This window comes from Brachycentrus maculatus, unplaced genomic scaffold (genome assembly GCF_059751285.1).
Source record: "Brachycentrus maculatus isolate JH-2025_06_01 unplaced genomic scaffold, ASM5975128v1 h1tg000227l, whole genome shotgun sequence".
Taxonomy (NCBI): domain Eukaryota; kingdom Metazoa; phylum Arthropoda; class Insecta; order Trichoptera; family Brachycentridae; genus Brachycentrus; species Brachycentrus maculatus.
Window position 1 is genome coordinate 376,770 of NW_028280978.1, and position 24,727 is coordinate 401,496.

A 24,727-nucleotide genomic window follows, 5' to 3' on the forward strand; every position below is an offset into this window, starting at 1 on the left:
TATTCTTTTTCAATTATGTATTTAGATTTTTTTAAATAACAACACATATGTATAAGAAAACATATATATTTGTATAAAATTCATCGTTGTTTTATAGAACTGGAGCAACGTTTAGCTTTACAAAATAATATTTATTCTCAGATCTTAGCTGGAAGGCATCAATTGAGTGAAATCACAAATAATTCAATATGAACTATGAATAGGACTCGTGGAAAAGTGGAGAAACGTCATATTTCTTCGGATTGAGTATTCAAGGACCACCGGCTTCTGGGGCGATGTAGTTTGGATCCTTCTTCTTGCAGTCTCCTGACCAAACTTCTGGGACTACGTTCTTCGTCAACTCTACCAACTGGAAAACAAATGGTGCAAGTGTCAAAATAATACAATTGAAGACAGCAAAAAATAAACATCTTTTCTTTGCTACCTTTGCCGGTGTCTGATCTTCTTCTTCTTCTTCTATATATATATAAAAATGAATGTATGTTTGTTTGTGGCTTTGTTGATTACTTATGCATGCCTTTACCGCTTATCCGATCACGATGAAATTTTGTAAATATGTTGGATGCGCATCCGGGAATGTTTTCGTATCATTAAAACTATTCCACAATTCGATCTGACGCTATTTTAAGGTAAAAAATAAATCCAGTACTAAGAGTCGAAGAATCCTTAAAATATACTAATGAATCTACTAAGAATCTAGTACTATAAAAAAGGTTCGTTAGTGCAAAATCTTAAATCATACCATGGATAAAGCATCATGTGTTGGACGTAAGAGCAACACATTAAAACTATATGTTACTCATAGCCAAATGCGTGCTTCTTGACAGATATTGATGCTTAGCATTTTCTATGTTTTAGAATGCATTGTTGTTTCATAAGTTATTACTATTTCCATTGCTTCACAAGCATTGTAAAATGAATCATAATAGAATTGTGTGCTTTCATTTTTTGTCTTTTGACCAAATAAAGCCACAGCAACGCGTGGCCGGGTACAGCTAGTTTTGAATATAAAATGTTTTTTTTTAAACACATAGCCTTAATATATAATACCAAAATAAAACTTGTTTGAAACCAACAGTCACAACTAATTCGATACCGGTAAAGGTAATTAATTAATATTTTTGAAAGGTTTTTTTTCTTTTAACCCTTATTAATTATGAGCAACTTGGATGAATCTTTTTGACTTATTTTCGATATAATAAAAAATATCAATCAATTGTAAATAAAATTTAAATATTACACTGAGTAAAAAAATTGTAAGTAAAAATAATGTCATAGATTTTGAAGTTCTTTTACTTATTTACGAATACAAATATTCTTAGCAGTCAACAAGTTCTTGTTTATCTACGAGTATAAAAAAAATATTACCTTGGTCAATGGGCAGTGAGATGCACATCCGGGGATGGTAAGCTGGTAAGGTTCAGCAGTTGTGGAATTACGAAGGAAGAACTAGAAATAAAATACAGCTCCATGAAATTTCTAATAAGTAATAAATTAAAAATGTGTGGCTAGTATAATTTTCATCAAAAGGTGAAACTTTGCATTAAAAAATAAAAAGCTTACAATCAATCTGAAATTCAAATGATTATTTTTTTATTTAACCCTCATTCGCACCCAAATGGTGCATAGGGCACTGCACCAAATCAATATGGTATTATCGTGTTCGTCGATTACATGAATAAAAGGTGTTCAGTCCTACGCTTACGATTATCAGATGTTTAGTGAAACTGAATTACTGATGTAAAATGTGATCAAAATGTCATCTCAAAATGAAAAACTCTTATAAATATTTGGAAAAGACCTATAAATTAAAACAAGCACCGGAGTTCACGAAAAATTGGGAATTTTTATTTCCAAGTCCCCCAAATATTATTCATTGACAACCCATGGGTCGACCCACCATCCACATCAAGTATCTTGGTGGATCGCCGCAATAAAAATAAGTATATAGATTCCTTAAATACGTAAAAAGATTTTTCAAATGAAATATAGTAAAAGTAATAAAATGACAAAAAGTTACTATTCTCTTATCGATTTTTATTTTCTCTCACCTCGACTCCAAACTCCTTCGTCTTAACGTCTTCGTACAACTCGAAGATGATCATGATTCCGTAGGTGGGGACTTGCTTGTCCCAGGCTCCCAGAGCCAGCAGGAGGTTGGAGATTGTGGAGTCGTGACCTCCATACACGAAGATCTTCCTTCCCTTGGGAGAGAGGGTTCCAGCGGCTTTGGCGGACCAGTCGTCGATCAACTTCTTCACCAGAGGACCTATGAAGGAATATTAACATATTAATGTACCTACGCAACATTTTGGGTGTGTCCAAATACTTGTTCGCAAATCTGGATTATCTCCAATTATATGAGTTATTTTTCATATTATTTTTGACATCTCACCAAAGATGATGAAGAATATGGAAGTCTGGGCATTTACGGGGCTGACGACCGTCATAGACTGGTTTGAGTGATCACTTTACACACGTGTAAAGTTCACTAATTCTACCTATTATTGACAACCACACCGCTCAAATTCTTGGAAGTTCTATATACTTATATGAACCAATTTTGAAACATTGTTCTTGAATTTTTAACTTCACTAGAGACATTTATTGGTAAGATGAAAAAATAAAAAAAGTATTTCTGCTCAATAAAAAGCTTCTTTTCATCTCACCAATTGATTTCTCTAGTGAAGTTCTAGTGATTCAAGAACAATGTTTCAAAATTGGTACATATATATAGAACTTCCAAGAATTCGAGTAGTGGGGTTGTTAATAATGGGTAGAATTAGTGAACGTTACACGTGTGTAAAGTGATCACTTAAACTAGCCTATGACGGTCATCAGCCCCGTAAATGCCCAGACTTCCACAGTTTCCTTCATTTTTTATGAGATGTCAAAAAATAATATTATAATGCATAATTATTTATTTATTTGCAATGGAATTTTTCCATATTAAAAATACATATTATAAGTAATATCGTAAATAAATGCAGCATTGTTATATAACATATCAATGTTTATGTTATATGACATTTAAATGTTTATTTTCCCAAAAAACATTTAAAAAATACGTGCGATATAGTACGTGTATCAGTGTATGACTGTGTTACATTGTTAACTTTTTAGTTTTTGTACTGAAATTTCATTCCACATTTTGAATGCTTCTTTGATACGATTTGTGCTGAAAATTCCCCCCACGTAGGTACATATGGTTATTTCTGCTAATAAGGTGCCCAAAATTATATATTCTACAATAAAACAACAACTTTATAGTTTTTTCCGCTTTTATTTTAATTGACCAGTAAGAGGATTTTGTTGCTACCGAAATCATAATACTGACCCGTCTATTTTTTTATTAACATAAAGTGTAAACATTAAAAAAAAACAATTTTAAACATATTTAAACTTTTTTGCATAGACCTACCTAGCCACCTTGTGTTTCTTGTCGGTGGAGTTCTTTTTGCATACATTTTGTATTGTTGGTAACCATTTTAACCTAATATACGCACAAAAAAGAGAGAAAAATTATATATGATGGCGGCAACGACGAATCACGGTCAATGGTAAAAAAATAAAAGCCTAAAAAGCTACATAATTTTTATATATTGTATTTACTGTTTATAATTATTCAAGTATCTGTCAATCTACAATTAAAATGCACTATTAAACTATATAAAAAATCATACTTAAAGTTACACCATTTTTAATTTCAAACCCATACACGAATATTATTCGTAAATATTTAGTAACCAGTCAGTAATATCCTAAGAGGTAAAAATGCAATCTTACAATCAATTGTAATATAATGCGTGCTTTATTAGTAAATTAATGCGTGGTACCATTTAGACACGCACTAAAAATAGTGAATAAATAAAATGTGTTAGTACATAGTAATACTAACGAGATACCGACGCTTTTTCGTTTAGGGTATTAACAAATTACAAAAAAAGCATTGCTGTAATCACTTTTATTTTCTATCGTCAAAAATAGGTGTTTCAAAATCTACAAAGGAAATGTATGTCGCATTTCTAGTGACACCATAACAATGTACCAATATGCGAGAGTACCTACCATCAACTCACGTCGAAATCAGTGTACTTTATTGAATTAGAAAGTACTCACAACCAGCCTTAAGATTTGTGCCTTTTATAGGTTAAGTTTCCTAGGCATCGATTTTAAAGGGAAGTCGAAGCTTAACGACGTAGTAAAGCTAACCTGAACTTAACTTTTATGATTTAAAAAAAACTTTTTTTTTCGGTAACTTTCTTACAATGGTATTTGTTAACCGGTTTCAAAACGTAAAAGTCCTTATAAATAAAAGCCCAGATGTAATGTTGAAGTTATGGTATCTACACTACATTAATGCGTTATCTATGCACCATTATCGACCACCAGGTGAATTAGCCTCTCTATCAGTCGATTCAAAATTCATCTATCGCAATCGATGATTTTGTATAATTGAGAACTATTTATGAAAATTCGAGTGCTCAAGCCATTGCTGCTTTTCTCGATTACCTACTAACTATTCCTTCTCCATTTTTTTTCATAAACCAACAATATCCTAGCATAATGAAGCGGCTTAAATTTATAAATCTTAGTGATAGAAGGGTAATTACTGATCTGGTTCTGTTATATAAAATTCTTAACAAATTTTTGGACAGCCCTGATCTCCTAAATCAAATAAAGCTTAGCGTGCGCCAAAGAGGTACTAGGCAAAAATCTGTATTCGCAGTATTTGTACATAATGAAAACTATGCCATGTTCTCTCCAATTCCGCGGCTTCACATGTTAGCCAATGCTTTTGAAAGTATAGATTTATTTAATATATTGTTATTCTCCTTGAAATCTGTACTTTCTCAGCATGTCTTCTCCATGTTATAATGGATAAATTTAAACGTTGTGTTTCACTTACTCTTACTGCTCGCTGATAGTGTTTGAAGGAGACGTGTATTTACCAGTGCTTCCTACTTGTTATTTTATTATGATTTTATGTTATAAGACTTTTTGTTTCTCTATTAGTGTATACATTTGTGTATTTTTAATGTTTATATTAGATATTGTATATATGTATTATATGTATTATCTTAAAGGCTTCAGCCGTTCAATAAATAAATAAATATCCTTCCCCCTGAGCCCCTTAACTTGTGTTATATACATGCAAGTAAGGTCTAATCTAAAACACTAGAGAGCTTCACTGTTCACCTTCACATAACTAATGATCATTTTGGCACCATCAAACGCGGATATGGGTCAAAGAAAATATTATTTATCAATTTGAGTGCAATTCTCACCTCCTTTCAGCCTCTTGAGTTCAGTATTGTAAGCATTCAGGATGAAACTTTCTTCAGTAAGGGGAAGCAGTTTTTCAGGATAGTACTCAGATGTCCATTTTGGCAGAGTAAGGCCCAGTTCTTCCTGATATAATAAAAATATACATTCTGCAATGTTTCAAATCAACTTGCAGTATTTAAAAATATATACATGTATTTTAAAGCTGTCTCTGAGAAACAAAAGTGTCCAGAAAGTGTGTCTTAAACAGAAATATATTTAGAAGGCTTTATTAATAAAATATTAGTATAGTAATAAAACATTAAGATGCGTGGGGTAACTGACGATTTAAAAATTAATAAAATGAAAGAAAATGGGAGAAACAATAAATAACAAACATTATCGTTGATAGGTTCGAGTTTTTCAAATGCGGTTAGCGACATCTATCGTGGAACTCGCGAAACTTTGTACCAATGAAACCAGTAAGATGACCTTCCATAGAAATTTTATTACAGACATAACTTCTTAGGTATCATTGGAAAACTAGCATATAAAGAAAACGTTTATTTTGTTAATATGCATATGTCACTTATTTATTATCTGCGATAAGGTTATGAAGGTTTTATTTAACTTAAGGACAGTAACTTGTAGTAAACTGACGTTTAAATTTATGCTGTTGCTTTATTATGACTTAAAAGTTTTTGTGTACGATTATATATATCGCTCACTCCTTTCAAGAACGTCATAAATCAAAATACTTGATTTTTCAGGAGAACGTTTTCAAAGATAAAAAATATAATACAATGTATTAAAAATAAATATCAAGCCACTTACTGAACTTTTTACTGTGCAACAGAACTTTTTAGGTAAAACCTGAAGGTTTTTTCTCCATTTGAAAAATATTTAGTAAAAAATATTATACAATACCTTTTCTTCAAAATGCAAAAACAATACTTTCTGCCCTGTAGCGGGTAAATATTAAGTTAAAAATATGCCGCTTTTGCTGGGATGTAGTACATTTTCTGGGCATTTCGAAAACATGCACAACTGAAAATTGACGATTTTTTATTTATGACGTTCTTGAAAGGAGCGAGCGATATGTTACATGTATAATATTTATAACATATTAATATTTACATGTGTTTTTTTTTTACGTATATTATCTATTTACTGTAACACTCAAGTTACATAAAACGAGACAAAGGTGAATTCGAAGGTACAAAAAAAATCGAATATCACCTTTTAAATATGTTATCATGAATAAAATGTATATTACATAGGTATTTATTATTTAAAAAATATTGATTTTTTATTTACGTAGTTGCACTGTACCGATTTGAAAATTCTGTATATGTACGTGAAATTCTAGTTATGGAAAGGTTTATGGAACTTATTACTTACGTAACTCGGGGTTTTACAGTATAATTATTTATACGTAAGTATTTCAATGTTAATTTAATTTTTTTCATTTGATTTCCTACGACTTTTTTCATTTGAACCCTTTAATTTCAGAATATGTATACTTTGATGTATTATAATATATTAAACGAAGTTGTGGTACGATACACGCTATACTTATAAATGCTTTTGAAAATAATAGACTTGATCAAAAATAATATAAAAGTTTTTTTAAATAAAATGCTACTTAATTGATTTACTTTCTACAAAAAATACCTCAGCTTTCAATGTGCTGTACAGAGATTGCACATCATCGGGGTTCTCAATCGGCATTCCGGTGATCTTAGTCAATTCCTGGAATAGATTTTCGTTCTCCTTGAAGATCTTCTGTACCTCGGGGGTCTTGTATACAGCTTCCCTTTCTTCGAAATATCTGGAGCAATTTTTGCGGGCTAAGAGAAGCTGAAAATTAATTAAATTATATAAATATAAACGCATGTTTAGTTTTCAAAAAACCCCTAAAAATAATTCAATCCCACTTATTTATAGTTTAATGCCAACTTTTTTAAAGTTACTAATTATTAAACTCTGTATGACTATTCACTGCTATATGATTGTTGGATTCACTCATGAACATTATTGCTTTGATAAATATCGTATTCGAAAAACCTTGTTTTTATCTAGGCATTTCATATTCGCAGGTGTTAACGATGCTGATTTCTTTAAATGGATATTTTTTAAACAATAAAACATTGTTAACTTTGTGGTATGGTAATTTAATCTTAATCTCCTTATCATTCATCGTTCACCTTGTGTAATACCACTTCAAAACACTACTTCATAAATATCGGATTAGAAATAACCTTTCCATTATCAGGTAAATTTAGTTCTTTATTTGACCTAATGATAGAATGGTTATGCCGAAACCGGTATTAATAAGTTATGTTTTTGAGTGGTATTACACAAAGTGAACGATGAATGAAAAGGGGAGTGTTGGATATTTTTTTCCCAAAATAAACTAAGTAAATCATACAACCTGTACCTGAAATAATTCCTGATTACTTTAAATAATTTATAATGGAAATGTAACGTTTTTGTGAGGACCTCCATACCTAAAGTACGCTGATAGAACATCCTGTATTTTCGTATCTTTCGTGAAGATAATTCACTCTATATTATTTTGAGAAATAAAAAGACTTTGTTTTTGATCCACTCACATTTTTATTAACCAACTAGTTTCGGCAACAACCTGCTGCCCTTTTCAGGGTTTAATTTATGACTGAAAACCCTAAAGAGGGGAACGGGTTGTTGCCGAAACTAGTTGGTTAATAAAAATGTGAGTGGATCAAAAAAACAAAGTCTATTTATTTCTCAAAATAATATATTAATATGATCCACGATGTTAAAGCTTTCAATATTCAAAACATGATTCATTCTATTCTGAAGAGCTGTTCTGAAGAGCTAACCGTATCTTCGTCCAGCTTCTGGTATTTGATCGGGATTGGTGACCAGTTGAGATCGGGGTTCCAGTCCAGGTCCGTCTTGCGCGGGGGCCACATGCCCGCCAGAGTGAGGGCGCAACTCATCTGAGCGCGGTCCGAATCCGTGGCCTGCGCGTACACGGTGGCGGCGGAGTACAAGTCGCCGAGGAACGAATCGAACCTTTTACGCAGGAAAACTCCCGTGTTGTACTGGTTCTTTCTGCCTACCTGTAAAAAATATATTTTAACATGGTGCCGTTAAAACTTGGGTTCTCAAAATCAATCTGTGTACTGCCGTGTCAAATTTGTCTTTCCGATGTTTCGACTACTTTTAAAAGAAGCTAATCATGAAGTCTCTACTCTAAAGGCTTGTCTTCAAGTCGCAGATAAATATGGGCAAGCATAAATGATATATCACAACATCCGAGCCGATTGACCATAAATATTTCGTGAATTTACTCGTATTTAACAATTAGTGAGAATCTAACAAGTGATACCCATCTACCCAGAGGGCTATGACCTGTTTACCGATTTTTTTTAAATTACCTAACGTTCAAAGACTCTGAAATCTAGTTACGGCTTATGCACCACCGCTTAGCATGACCCTACTTAGGCTTCAACTTTGTAAGTTTTATAGCCTATCCTACTTCTGAGTGGATTTACTCTTTACGTTTAAAGTTACTATAATTTCATGTACTTCACGAGTGAAAACTCTAGGCAAAACACTCGCTCTATTTAACGATACGTGATTCGCTTATTTTAGCTTTTATTTAAAGGCCTCGGGCTCGTATACCGATTGGTCAGTCAAAAAAATTCACAATACTTATATTGTAATCAATATGTTACCCTGATTTGTGACCTAAAGCGTAAGGCTTGCCTACGGGTGATATCCAAAAAATAACACATTAATCATGTCGATATATTCGTTATTCTAATTATAATAATTAATTAATCTAAAAATACATGAAATAATAACGTATTTAGAAATCGAAAAACATTACACGTGAACAATTTCTTAACATGTGATTTCTTGTTTTTCTAACCCTTATCCCCACCCAGTGTTATATAAAGTACTGCATCGCATCGATGCAGTGCTATCTTGATCGTTGATTACACGATGACAATCTGCTTAGGCCTGCGCATCAGGTACTAGCCAAGTGTGATATGAAATAAATTTTTGAGAGGAAATTCATTCATATTTATTTTGACTACTCCTGAAAATCGAATCTGGAACCTTCATTACAATAGCTAAAAACATGCTGCGTTAGCTAAAAACATTAAACTGCCGAGGTTGACAAATGTAATTAATGCACGTAAAAGATGGCTGAAAATGTCGAAAGGAAATAATCCGTTTTGACGAAGAGAACTCATGGGCAATATACTTTTTATTGAAGACAATTAAATAATAAACTTTAAGATTTACATAAACAAGAGGTAAAACGATTATGCGGGGAAAAGATATAAGTCTTTAACGTACATAAAAGTCATTGAAAGATCTAAGCAGATATCCAGAAAATAATAAGATAAGTAGATAAAATAGCAGCATAACGATATTATGTAGATAATTTGTTGTGAATTTTTAATAATCAAAATGTCAAACTTGAAATAAAAACCTATTCCTAGGTCAATGTCAAGTTCGCTTCGATGGCAAAATAATAAACTAGAAGTTCACGGTCAACGAGATTATTTGCGATTATTAACAACAATGCGGTAAAGAAATTAGTTTCGATTAACATATTTTTACGTAATAGCACCGCACTAATTACAGCAATTCTAATAAACCTTTTTGCTCTTTTGATTTTTTATATTAGTATCCTGATATGAATCGCTAAATCAGACAGCCAACGCGTGACAGAATTAAATCAAATGACATTCATTTCAAATTAGTAAGAATTATTGGGTAATCCAAAATTAATCACGAATTTTTTATTGAATTCTACTTTTATTTACATATATGATATGTGACGCGTTTCGTCTTATTAAGACATTATGAAACACCCAGAGTCTTTGATAATGTCTTAAGTGTTTTACGCGTCACATATAATATATGTACTTGTTTATGTAAATAAAGTAGAATTCAATCCAATAACCGTGTTTAATTTTGGATATATTATCCAACAATTCAATATGGAATTCTACCACCTGTCTGCAGTTACAGTAAATAAATTAGTAAGAAATTTATTTAAAAAAAAACTATTTGGCTTTTTTCACTTTCATTTTATTTGACTAGTGGCTGTTTTTTGTCATTACTGACATCATCAGATATCGGTAACGAAAAGACTCGGTCACCGGTCATAGTTCTTACCGACGACTTGGCAACCTTAATAGGGGCCAACCAAAAAGTGCTAATTGTCGACAAGAAGCGAGACTTTATAATCCAAAATTACGCCACCAGCGAAAGTATATTCCATATATAATAGATACTTTTCATATGTACAATAGATACTTCATAAGTATTTGGATTTTTTTCTAATATTACCTATATTTTTTTGTCCTTGTGATTATATCTATTTAAGGGATTTAGAATTCTTAATCTTCTTCATCTATGTTGACATTTCAACATAAATGACAAAAAATATGGAAGTCTAGATATTTACAGTGTTTATGAGTTATCATGGGCTTGTTTAGTGATAACTTCACAAAAGTGTAACATTAACCTATAAACACATGATTAACAACCATGCTACTCAAATTTTTGGAACCTCTACATATCTTAAATCTCATGACGCTTTATGTGTGAGTTCACTGGAGCCATCTATGGCTGTTTTAAGAAATATTTTATTAAACAAGGACCCTTTATTTACATGTATATTCCGTATTTTTCATCTATCATGAGATGTTAACATGCAAAAATAAACTCTAGATGGAGAAACCCAGATTTGTGAACAAGGATTTGAACACACCAAAAAATTTTGTAACAAGAAAATAGGGTTTGTTAACAAACTGCACAAAAGAAGTCTCTCTCTACCTGATGGCCTTAGCATACAATTGGCTTCAATTGAATTTATAACAAATTTGTTTAAAGCTGGATATGATAAATTAAACCTCCTTACATTGGTAAGCTGGCCCCATCCGAATGGTTCAAATGTATGGTTCACGTAGATGTCATTAGGGTAGGTGTCAGCAGGGGTTCTCTGGCCGTGACGGAATAGCTGAAACAAAAAACACATAATACTATCTTTAAAACACACATGAAACATTTCAATGTTAGCTGCTAACAGCTAGGAAAAATTGCGTCTGAAGCAATGCTTTCGTCTACACGCATCTGACGTCCCTCAGCTTGGTCATATGGAAAAATGCCTGAAAAAAATGTCGAAAAATACATCATAGCTTGTTTAAACTATTTTTTGCCAAGCGATGACGAAAAAATCAAAATATTTATATTACATATACTTTTAGTGAGATAAGGAAGGAATGCAAAGCTGAAATAAGCATTATCGATAAAATTAGGAAAGGTTTGTTGAGATAGTTTTTACATGTGGAACGAATGAGTGGTGAAAGAACGGTAAAACGAATAAACGATCATTCGTTACATATATTATAAATATTTTACGAAAACTAAAATACAATTTTTACATGGACCAAATATTTCTGTTACATTATTAGGTACTACATATTTATTTAGATAGATTTACCCCAATAAAACACATACTTACATAAATTTACATTTTTATTCAAAGACAAATATAAAATACAATAAACACTCTACATATTCCCAAATTCTTCATTGGGATCATTTATTAGGAACATAAATTGGTTAATTCCTATTCATCCCCCAAAAATTTATTTTCATTTAACTTATCTCTATCCTACTGTTAAATCAATAAATAAAGGGGCATCCCAGTGTAGTAATTTCATGGATGTTTTTTTTCCAAAAATCATAGTAAAGAATTAAGTATTTAAAAATATACTTAAAAGATTAATAGATTTATATTATCCACTGACACTTCGTGATGGAATTGCATTTTTAATTTATTATTAGATTAAAACCAATATTTTTAGCTTTTCCACTTTTTTATTTGACCAGCGACCGGGTTTCGTCGTTACCGACATCATCAGACTGGTGAGAGGCTTTACAAATTTGTATGTTATATATATAACATACAAATTCGCCTTCTTTTATATATAACATACATACTGCCTTCTTTTATATACTGCTGCTTCTTTTATATATTTTATATATATATAACATACTGCCTTCTTTTATATATAACATACAAATTTGTAAAGCCTCTCACCAGTCTGATGATGTCGGTAACGACGAAACCCGGTCGCTGGTCAAATAAAAAAGTGGAAAAGCTAAAAATATTGGTTTTAATCTAATAATAACTTAAAAGATTACTTAAACATTAATCAAACATTTATTAATTTAATACTTTTCATAACCTATGGTAATAAATTTCAAAGTTATTCATATTAACAATACAAGTATCAATAACTTTAAATATGAAAGGTTATTAATGTGGTTAAAAATAGGTAATAATATAAGCAAAAGAAGACCAAGGAAAACTTGCCATAATCAAGTATTTCAAATATTTGAAAGTGGTCAGGTCAGGAGTCGGAATAATCGACGATTATGTATGAGGAGATACATGAATGTGGAAGATTGTTTGCAAAGACAGATTGGCGTGGCGTTCTATTCTCTCGGCCTACCACTGCAAGGAAGCGGCGTGATGGTTATTTAGTTATTGATAGCAGTACTTAAATGCAAGTTGATTCACGGTAATCTAATTAATTGTAAATTTTTCGTTCTAATTTCATAAATAATCCATTAATTAATCGAAATAGAAATATCTAAGAAAATAAGACATTATTATGCTCCTTAAATAGGTGCGTACATCAAAAAAAAATATGATTCATATAATATCATATAATATAAAATATGTATATTTCATTAGTCACTATGCAGATTTAATTATATGCATATCCTCACGACAAACGTTCATGGATAATACATATTACAGACATTATTGTTTTGTTATTGAAGCGGAAACGTATAATTATTATTGTAAACGTATACCTTAAATAATGTACCTGGTACATATACATTTGGAAAAACCAATACATTGTATTTACACACATTTGTCGGAAATTGTATTATATATACGTTTCATGAAATAATGATTCTTCGGATGCTACAAAAACTAATGTATGCAAGGTTTTAATAAGTGTGAAAAATATGAAGAAAAAAACTAGTCAAAACCAAATTTCAAAATTATGCATTATAGAGAGTTGTGCAAAAATTATTTAAAAATCAGAGACTGCTAATTTACTTTTTAATTTTATTTTTTAATAGTTTTCTCTTTTGATCTCATTTCATTTTTTTATTTGTCTTTTTGATATAAAATATAATGTGTATTGACGAAAATTTATTCCTAATGGAGATATAATCAATAAAAAAATTGTCTTTTTTTTTTTTAATTTGATTAAAAAAAAACATTTCAATTTTTTTCTTTTGATTTGATCGACTTAGTTGAAAGTATTATTTTATTTGGGAATACATAAAATATTTCAAGTACTTCAAAGCATCACAAATAAATAAAATCATAAGTAATTAAGTATTTGTTACAATGTTAATGATGATACCATTCGTCATTTCATTTTCAGGATAACATATTTTCAATGCATGTAAGAAAATCAATTTTATTTATCATTGCATGGAATCGTATCTACTTTTAACAACCTGTATATAAATACCTACATATGCATAACTTGTTAAATTCCCCTACCTACAGCTGTTCTCCGCGAGTTTCGTGCATAATTTATTTGTTCTAACCGCAAAGATTAAAAAAATGTGTTATAGATGTAATATGCTATATTTGGTTTCATTCAAACGTTATAATTTAATACTTTTGTATTAAATCATAAAAATTTAAAGAAATATATTCTTCACATTATATTCTGCATTTTTTTTTAATTCGAAAATATTTTTTGCTTAATATTTTATTTTAAATATTTTATTTTATTTTATCATCATCTCATTCTCTATGAATTTCGTATTTCGAATTTTAAATTTTACGTTCTCTATGAGAAAAGGGAAAAATGAAGGCAATTCGATTTTTAAATTTGAATTTGAAAAGCGCGGCGATTCGGACTCACCACATGCACCAGCCTCAGTTCCTTGCCGCTGTCTTGTGCGTGAGCGTCTTCGGGCGAGTGGGGAGTTCGGGCCAACACCACTCCGGTCCCCGCCAGCACCGCCACGAACGCAAACACCAAGAAATACCTCATCTTCTTCTTTACGAATCCTGACGCCTTCTGCCCGATCGCCGGCCATGGCATACTATTTATACACGCACTAATTCATGCGTTTGCTAACTGGACGACGATTATCGTAGATGATTTTGCTATTTTATTATTGAGGAGCGCGATCCGCGATTACCGCGCGGTCGGAGGCGTCGCCTGCCTTCCCACTATACTCGCGGACGCTCGCCAACTCACCTGGAGGTAAAAGTGTTCCGAGGTGTGCGGAAACTCCGTCACCGCTATCGCGTTTGGATTATTACGAAAGATAAACCAAATCTCTCTGTATCTAAGTGCGCTTATCTTTAGGTAATAAATGTACCTACCTTTTATTAGATAATGAATTAACAATCAAATACAAGTTAACTGCACTCGCGGAAAGATTTTGTGATTAGTATGCACATTCTAACGATTACAAATTACTGTAAATTGTAAAACGACCTTGAAGTGATTTTACACGCAAACGGCGCTATATCAATTGTCTAATAAATAACTACTATTTTACAGACTTATTTTCCCATTTAATAGAATTTGGGATTTTATTTTCTTTCTAAACAGTAAACTAAATTATTTTCCTCTGGTGCTCACAAGAAGAATAGATGCAAAAGGGACACAAATAAGCGATAGAGTCAAGTATACAAATTTGTATTTTTTTTGTTTTTGGAACTCCATCCTTATGCACTAAAAGAATGCTCTAAATATCATGGATCGAGAAATTTCGGGACGTGTTTTACGACGCAAGGAATAAGAGAGAGAAGTTATAGACACAATAAACATAATAAATCTATAGTACTCTGTCCGTTTTATTGTATAAAGTATGGGGGAGAAATACGTAGTAAAACATATTTTTTATAAGGCAAAGTAAAAAGTAAACGCAGCATAGAAAGAACACGTATATCCTGCCTTAAAAACTTGAGAGGATGGTTCCACTGTAGCATTGAGTTGCTGTTTAGAGCGGCTTCAGATAAATTAAAAATTGCTAACTCTCAACGTGGACTGGCAAAATAATAAGAAGAAGAAGATGCAGGAAGTAGTAAGAAAATAAATAAGAAAATAAAAAAGAACTATCATCTCGTTAATTTTAAAGTAATAGGATCCTGATTTTACAATATAAAAAAATATATACAAGTTCTCCGTGAATTATGTGTTTATTCCATATATGCCTAGGGCACCAACGTTCATTAAAATATATGACGTAGAATATCTACGCAAAATATACATTAATTGTTTATAGGTACATTATGTAACAAAAACATTCACGCATTTATAGTCTATATGTGGTACAAATATAAAATGCCAATGTGGTACAAATATAAAATCACAATATATTATATCGATAAGATTACCAACTAAGGTACTAGATTTTTTTACAATGAATTTTAAGTAAGTGTTCCAATGCTTAAATCCTGTTTTGGACGATTTGTCGATCCTGCGAAATACAGGGCCGCTTTGTCGAACAAAAAAATAGCTTCCATATTAATTACACTTCTTATAGTTAGTAAAAAAAAAAGTGTATACGAGTACGCACTGTAACTAGTTTGCAGTAGGAATTATTTAAAATTTCCTCGAAGTATTTTATTTTCTAGTAGATAAAAATATAAATAAACGAAAAATTTAATGAAGGTGGAAGATCATTAAAAAACATGTAAATGTATTAACGTTTTATTTTTATTTTTAAGGTTATTTAAAAAATATCGTGACATAAAATTTTGTATTAAGAAAAGAAAAACACCACCAAGAAAGATAAGGTGTACGTGTTATTTTTATGATTAGATATTTTAGGTAATTAATTAACTTATTTCCTACTTTTTATTACTATTCAGAAAAAAAATTAACTCGGACACGCAGATTAATTTCATGTCTTCGCTGTCATCATAATATTTTTCATCTAATTATTAAATACTTATCTATGGTATATAAGTCGGGATGTGGTCCCTTGGCTAGTGTTCGACCCTTACTCTGCCACAACTTGATTCCTGTTTTAAAACATAAGCTGCTAGGTTTTCCTTAATAGAGCATTAATTTGATAAATACGTGTATAAAACAAGAATACAATTCGTCGTCTTAATCCGTGAAATGTTTAATTCCATCTAGGCTGGAATTACATAAAAAACAGCGTCAGCTACATATGTTAGTTAAGATAATTTTAAGATTAGTTTAATTAATTAATTAATTAAACTAATCTTAAAATTATCTTAACTTTAATTAATAAATTAATTAAAGTTAAGGTAATTTTAAGATAAATTAATTAAAGTTATTTATTAATTAATAAATTCATTTTTAATTTATTTTTATTTTTTGGCTCTTTTTGTCTGGTTATCCCAAAAAAGAGTTTGAAACTTAAAAAAATCAGCCAGCGAAATATTTATTTTTAATTAAAAGACATTTTTTTAAAGAAAAGGTTTATTTGAGGTTACGCTTTTTAAACATAGGCTTACATAACCTTATTATTTCTTTTGTTGTGATGATATTTTATGGATCGTTAATTTTATATTATTCATAATATTACAAGCTATGGATAATTAGATTAAATAATACATTTGTAAATAGAAAACATGCGAATCAGTATGTTTTAGCTAAAAATGTAAAATTACTTTTTGAAATAATTTATTTTATCTCAGAATCAGCAGACCTAGTTGAACCCGAAGCTCTACGAACTGCGAAAAATAAATGGTAGAATATTTTTTTAATTAATGTAAATTAAAATAATTTTTTATTTTGAGTCGGGTTGCGTGGATAGTGTCTCGGATTCAGAAATTCTTAGTTCGAGCCTACTTTAATACAACATGATTCCTATTTTTAATAATGAGGCTTTCAAAAATACTATTTATGTGATATATTTGTGTTTATAATAAAAACGCAACCGTTTTCCTTTATTTAAAGGAATTACTAAAAACATTTTTTTTCAAATTAGCACTGTTTGTTTCGGGAGAGCAGCTCTAACGTCGACCCAACAAGCTTCATCGAAATAGTTATAATATTGTTTTGGATACAATAATACCAATCCAATCCGTAAATTGAGCTTCTTAATTTTTACTTTGCTGCAGTCACCCACCCCTAAACACTGACTTAACTACAGAGTAAATACATTCAAGTTTCAAGATATATAACATATATATATTTTTTAAGGTCATTTTATCAAATGAGTTACTTTTGCCCGGACCCCAAGTTCGGCCCACTACAAGACAACTATTTTCCATTGCCACGCACATGCGAAGGATTCGCTAAAGCAAACTAACACTTAAAGAATGAAATCAAAAAACGGAAGATCAAAAACAGTAATGGGTAGAAATGGATTGGATCCAAATCTATATTCCTGCGTAATAAATATTTAGCTTTGTTTTTATTTCATTTACAATATAGTCAGATGGGGAAGACTAGGAAAACGATTCTAGATTGCCCATGTCAATAGAATGCAAGAAAATGGACTAGCTCGAATTGATCTTGAAGATAACCCAGAGGGAGAAGACCACCTGGAAGACCTCCAAGGCAATGGCGTTGGCAGTCCATATCACAAGAGACGGATGATGGAACAGACAGATCCGAGGATCTATAAGAAGGAAGAAGGAGAAGAAGTTATGTATTTTTGATAGTTTCGTTTTCCATTATAGTAAATGATCATTATAGTACGTGATTTTTATGGTTCTGGATATTATTTTCGTATCCAATATTTGTATCAGATTCTGTTCAGTTCAGTGCGGAAAATCGTCGTTTAATAAATTATTTAAAAAATAAGCAGAAGATATTTTATCCAAATTGTTTTCGCTTTTCAGAATTTTTTGACGGGGTGCCTTAGACGTCCCAGCCGCTGACGCTGACTTGACGCCCTTGTTTATTGAACGACCTCGACTTTCTCAAAGACCGTACTGGCTTAAACTGAAGCTAGTTTGCGAAAATATGCTCGCAGTTTTCGTTAGGTAAAAAGTAGGATCAATTCCAGGTTCAGCTTCGCACCTAACTTTCCGCCCCCTGGTAAAATTATTTGAATCCTGGAATATTCTCCGCGAAATATCCTCTAACCCCAAAACCAAATTGGAAATCGGTTCTAAAAAATCCTGTACAAAGGAAATGACGCACACCAAAACTTCACCCCCGCTTCGATGCAACAATATTTTCTAGATCAAGGGCTTTTTCTATCCAAATTTTTTTATATGTAATTTCACATTCACCTTCAGTTTTTTTTCTAGGATTTTTTTCTTCTGTGTTCAAACAAATCCGTTAGGTGCTCAAACAGATTCTGGGATCGAGGTCAAAACTGGATCTCAACAAATCCGAATTCAACTCTTGACGTTAGACACATCAACATATTTGGATCAGGTAATACATGTCAACCATTTCAATCAATTTTCATCTTGGTTCATTCCAAAAATGTTCGCCGGAAAATTTTCAGCTGGTTGAGGTTTTAGACGGTTGTAGAGAGTTTAACCTCTGTTTTATGGTGAAACAACTAGGGTAAAAAAAATGTAAAAACCTCCCATTGAAGCAATCTGTATCCAATGAAAATACCTTATGGTATACATATAATCACCCATATTCGCAAATCCTGTTAAAATTTGACCTCAAAAATATATTGGTCCTGTTTTTATCCCCTATTTCCTTACCTAATCCAGTTGAAATCTGGTTTCTCTATTGGTTTTCTACACACGGGTGAATATGATGATTTTAACTATACAAAAGGTGATGATGACCTCATATGTTTTTTTTCATTGATTTATATTGTATTGACTTTTTATTAGAAAGTCAAATTGTAATGCATTTTAAGATATTTAAAAAAAATATTATTCTTAAATAAATAAATGCAAAACCTCTAATTTGGGGGGCTTGTCTGCAGGTAAAACAGTACGTATAACCAGCCTATGACAGTTCATATGCCATGTAAATACCCAGACTTCCATATTCTTCTTCATTTATGTTAAGATGTAAAAAATAAGAGTAAGTTTAGGATCGGTAGATATGAAAAGTACAGCACAAATCACAAGACTGCCATGATTGAAAATCTTTTTTTTAAAGTAATAACCCGCAAAACCTTTATGTTGATAGGTTTGTTTGCAGGTAGGAAAGTAAGGATGGGGAAGGTAAATACGACAAATACATCACAAACACCCAGATCAATTGAATATAATTCTTTCTTGAATTTATTTTGCATTTGGCGTGAATTGAACCCGCGACGCCAGTTTCGCAATCGAGCGTCTACCCAACTACCCCACGGCGCCAGTCGAATCCATTTTCCAATCAAAAGGACTCAAACCCGTGACGTCAGTTTCGACATCGAACCTTTACCCGACTACTCGTTGGCTCCTGCCATAGTTGTTTTCAGGGTTGTTTTCATGTAACGAGGTGGAACGGCGTTCCGGCACCTTTTATCACTGATTTTTTTAAATTTTCAAAATCAATTTGACTAAACAATGTTTGTGCTTACGCAATTACAATATTTATTTGTATAATTCGTCAAAATGATAAAATATGGTATTGTATTAATATTTTTTTCATTTTTTGTGTTAATTTTTAGTAGCTTAATATTGCCTTGAAAAAATCCCTAAGCGATTTTAAACTTGGAAGTATAATATATTGACTTGTTAAAAATGACTAAACGCATTGATTGTTTGTATTCTTGTCCAGCAAAAGTGACTTAAATGGCCCTCCTGAACATTTTACGTTTTGTTAGTTAATCACTTTCTCATGTACGACTACGATATTATTTTAATAAATATATATAATAACGTTTTATATACAAATAGTGTAAAAATATGAGTTTTAGATGTAGAACTATGCAATGCTGGTTCGCAATTATTTATTTGGCGAGAAAAACTCCAACATCACAGATATGTACCTAATCTTTTTATTTCACGTCGTAAAGGGTCTAATAAAAAAATCTAACCCAATCAAGTTTAGCGGCCCTTCAGTACTTGGATACCTACTTTAATAAATTAATGAGTATCTACCGGCATTGTATGCGTATGTATATAACATACGCAGATTTTAATCGATGGGCGTCCATTATTCATTCGCACAATATTTATTATAGTTTTAAAAACATTAACGTACTTGAAAAAAAAGTAATAAAAACAATTTAGTCACAAAGTACAGAAATTGGATAAGCAGGAACTAAATAATTTTGCGGTCCCTTAGACGAATGTGCGGCAAAACGATGCATGATGGATGTTCGAATGGTGAAATAGAGGAATGAATGCAGGTGTGAGATAAAGATTATCGATAAAATTAATAAAGGCGTATTGAGATGGTTTGGACACGTGGAACGATTGAGTGAGGAAAGAACGGTAAAACAAATTTATGAGGCGAATTTAGTTGGAAAAGAAGCAGGGGAAGACCCAGAAAAAATTACCATGATCAGGTACCTAGATATGTCAAATACTTGATATATGTACCTGAAATAGACTTAAATAACAAGCGGTCAGGTCAGGAGTCGGAATAATCGGCAATTTGATTGTTTGCAAGGATAGATTGGTGTGGCGTTCTATTCTCTCTGCCTACACCAGCGGAGAAACTGCGTGATGGTTAGTTAGTAGTTAGTTAATCAGTTATATAAATATTTGGTACACTAAATACACATAAAACATACAATACATATTCCAATTGGAATAATAACCCAATTTCACAAAATATTTCTTAATATTTTTTTTTAAAGTTTAGTTTTAAAAAGAGGAGCATAGACACACTTTGCAAAAAAATAAAAAATAAATTAAGAACTTTGAGTTAGTTAAGTATGATTTAGTAGACTTTTTAATAAATTTATCTCTTATTTTGATTACAGAAGGCAGTTACTGAATTCGGAATATAAGGTATAAAATAAAATAGAATATGAAAATCATTGAGCATTACTTTACAGTTATTAACTGTGTAAAGTTTAGAATTCTCCCTCGTTATTGAACATCCATACTCGTATTGCCTCGTCATCCTATATTGTCAAAAAGTTGGAATGGTGTTTAGTTAAGAAATATTTTTAATTGATTTATAAAGAAATATGAAAACTCTTCTCTTAGATAACTCTTAAAAACAAATAAGATAGTTAGTTAAAAGTAAGATTATTATTCTAGGGTTAAAATACGTCTACTTAGGAGTTCCTGCAGGTCATTGAAATTTGATATGTATGTCATGAAAAAATGTACCTACCATAAATTTATCACTTTATGTAAAATTCAATTTATGAAAAGAATTCTGTTTTTAAAATCAAAGCATTATATTTATTATCATAAAAATACTACTTCCTTAATTGTCATACGAACATAGGATTTGTTGGTAAAATATTTTTGAATTCATATTTATTATTTACAAATGAAAAAAAAAAGTAAATATGTTGTTCGTAGGTACATGATTCATGGAAAAACTTACATTTTCTTGGTTACAAACAGGTTAGCAACATACTAGATTTACAAGGATGGACGATAAATACGATCCCAAGTGATCAATTTCCCTGTCAATCTAGGAATATTAAAAAAAGTTGACAAGAATAACATTTAATTCACTCTATTCTGTCTCAAAAATAAACTGAGATATAAAATAATAATTTTTCATCTGACCCTTATCTATAATTTACATCCAAGTGCTACATAAGGCATTGAAATTTTTGCAGCCAATGCCTTTTTTTATATGAAGGAATTAGGGTTATTATGTAAAATATTGAGTCAGGATTACTATGGGATATTAAGGAAAAAGGATTATACAGATTTTTGGATTTAACAGACGATTTTATAGGATTTAAAAAAAAAAATATGTAATGGAAGACGGAAGAAACTTAAGGTGAAGGATATTTCTGATATTTGGGAAAGGAAACATAGGAGGAATCGTAGGTATCATAAAAGGGAAATATGAGTATTGTAGCAATGGATAGGGCACTCAGAGTGCATACTTATATTCTTAATACATTGTGTCAATTGAACAGTGCTATAAGATATTATATTATATTAAACATCAATAATAATATTCAATGTACATATTTAACTTGCATAGGTTTATGTATTGGGTCTAAAACCAGAAGAAAAATCATAGACGAAAACACTATACAAATTAATACATTGATAAATTTCAACAGTATACTGCCATCTATTGATTTTACGTTCAAATACAAAGACATATTAACAAATATTTTGGTTCTGTTTTTAATGTGATGTTAAAAATTAGTAAAATTATCTTTTATCTGATAAAAGATACAAGAGGTATTACGAAATATGTATTTGCTAAATAAACGCGCAAAAACAACAATAAGAAAAGTGCATCGTCCATACGCTACGCGTTGATGATATAAAATTCTGTCCATAGATGTCGCACAAAAGTGTCACCAGTATTTTGTATTTTATTTATTTATTTATTTAAATACTTATACTAATACAGAAGTTACATACAAAATATTCCCGATGAATAATTTCCATTACTCATTTTAAGAAATGGGATTAAGTTTAACAAAACTGAAAAACAGAGGAGAATGGAAAATATAAAGCAATAAAAGAAATTACTTAAGATTTGAAAAATAATTTTAAAAATATATAAGTATATGCAACCCAAGTATAATTGTATATTTGTACAGGTGAGTTTTATCCCAAAATAAATAAGCAGGTTTTTTAAAGATTGCGTAAATTTATAAAATTCATATTATTCTAGGTTTCTTATTATGTATTTTATATTCGTCCATAGCATAAAATTCCACTACTTACATTCTCATTATTATCAATGTTTTGTATGGCAGGGGGAGTCAATCTTTTATTTCCACCACTGTAGATATTTTGTATCTTTATTAGAAGTAAAACTTTCTGACCTCCTACCGGTTTCACAATAGCCTAATTGAACGGAACTGTGAAGTTTTTGTATTTAAAAAAAATTAAACGTACTTTATTTATTTTAAGATTATATTTCGATTCTCTTTGTATTTATTTCCAAAAAATATATTTAAAAAAAAGGTTTACCCTCTCTCGTTTTTTTCGAACGGAGAATATACAGAATTCACAATTTTTACTCACGCAATTGGAATTCCGAAAGCAAAAAACGAACGTTTGGAAGCAGGCTTAACAACTACAATATTTACCATTCATTTTTTTATAGACTTTACTTCTATATTATTGTGATTTCTATGGATTTTACCATAGATTAATAGTGATGCACTAAACTGATAATCGAAGAAGTCACTATTTTTATTTTAAAGATTATCAGTAAAGAATAACTCTATCATTTCAATAATTACAATACCGACTATTTCCTTTCATAAATGAACAAGTATTTTAACCCATTTTTGGTCAGTCATTGAGAGAGAGACTCTATATTCTAGCTTTCAGTCCTCTCTAACTACATTTAGCCATGCATTTAAAATTATGTCCATTGTAATATATTATTTTGACTGCAATGAAAGTAATGCGTAATTATTCGGATATTTTCGAATTACAGTTATTTTTTTACATGAAAATAAATCAATTTATAGGTAGGAATAGATGATGAAACGAGCAAATTTAATGCTTGGCTAGAAAAATCATAAGCGGTGTCATAACTCGTGACTATAGTGTCACGTCTAAACGATAGATAGATATATTTTATTTATTTATTTATTTCATAGATACACACATTTTTTCTCTATGTATTACGGTTCTTAAGGTATGGCCTGTGTTGAGCCAAAATATTTACATGTTAATACATTTATTTATTTATTATGATTTGTTTTTATATTAAGTTTAAACAATCGTTAAATCCTTGCATCGCTTTAGGCACATGACTTTTTCATCATTAAAGCTTTTTACAGATGTTTTAAAATAATCATATGGGAAATCATTCAAACGGAAAAAAATATTAAATATTGTTTTGTTTTAAAAACAACCAATGATTGAATATTGAATACTGAATCGGAGTTACTTGTTTGAAGTATTCAATAAATGTGTCAATATTTTTTTTTTCAATATACGAACAAATTATTTATATATAATATATACATGTTTGTATTGATAAAAGGAATTTGTTTTGTAATGATTGAATCGAGTCTCCAATAAAATTTAACTGAAAAAGCCTATCAGAGGACCCTTTAAAATTAATTCCATATATATATATATATAAAGAGATTCTTAGATTTGTGTGAAGACAACAATCGGGAATTATGATAATGATAATATTAATTTTATATAAATACTTTACTTAAGATTCAAAACACAAAATATTTTTTAAAAAGGCAAATTAATAGTTTTTTATTATTTAGAATTGATTTTTGTTTCAGTTGGACAGGAACTGCTGAACCCCAGTAGTACCTACCTATGTTTTATGAAACCGTTACTAAACTGTAAACTATCAACCAATCTATATCTATTATGTTTTCAGTAAATATCTATGCAACACCATAATTTGTCATC

At 30.7% G+C, this 24,727-nt stretch overlaps 1 protein-coding gene and 1 long non-coding RNA gene across 2 annotated transcripts; one reads left to right on the top strand and one right to left on the bottom strand.

Annotated features, from left to right (window-relative positions):
• On the bottom strand, positions 1-14,583 carry LOC148306753 (venom acid phosphatase Acph-1-like). Its single transcript, XM_088264429.1, has 8 exons — positions 14,244-14,583; positions 11,198-11,296; positions 8,130-8,372; positions 6,940-7,125; positions 5,289-5,412; positions 2,052-2,269; positions 1,369-1,449; positions 1-349 (listed from the first exon to the last, which is right to left on the bottom strand). Exons 1-8 carry the CDS (start codon positions 14,424-14,426, stop codon positions 251-253), a joined length of 1,233 nt encoding a protein of 410 aa, XP_088120555.1. The 5' UTR covers positions 14,427-14,583; the 3' UTR covers positions 1-250.
• A 3,595-nt stretch (positions 14,584-18,178) lies between these two features.
• On the top strand, positions 18,179-19,625 carry LOC148306754 (uncharacterized). Its single transcript, XR_015837952.1, has 3 exons — positions 18,179-18,304; positions 18,575-18,704; positions 19,440-19,625. It is a non-coding gene; the product is annotated as an uncharacterized LOC148306754 (long non-coding RNA).
• Positions 19,626-24,727: the final 5,102 nt, after the last annotated feature.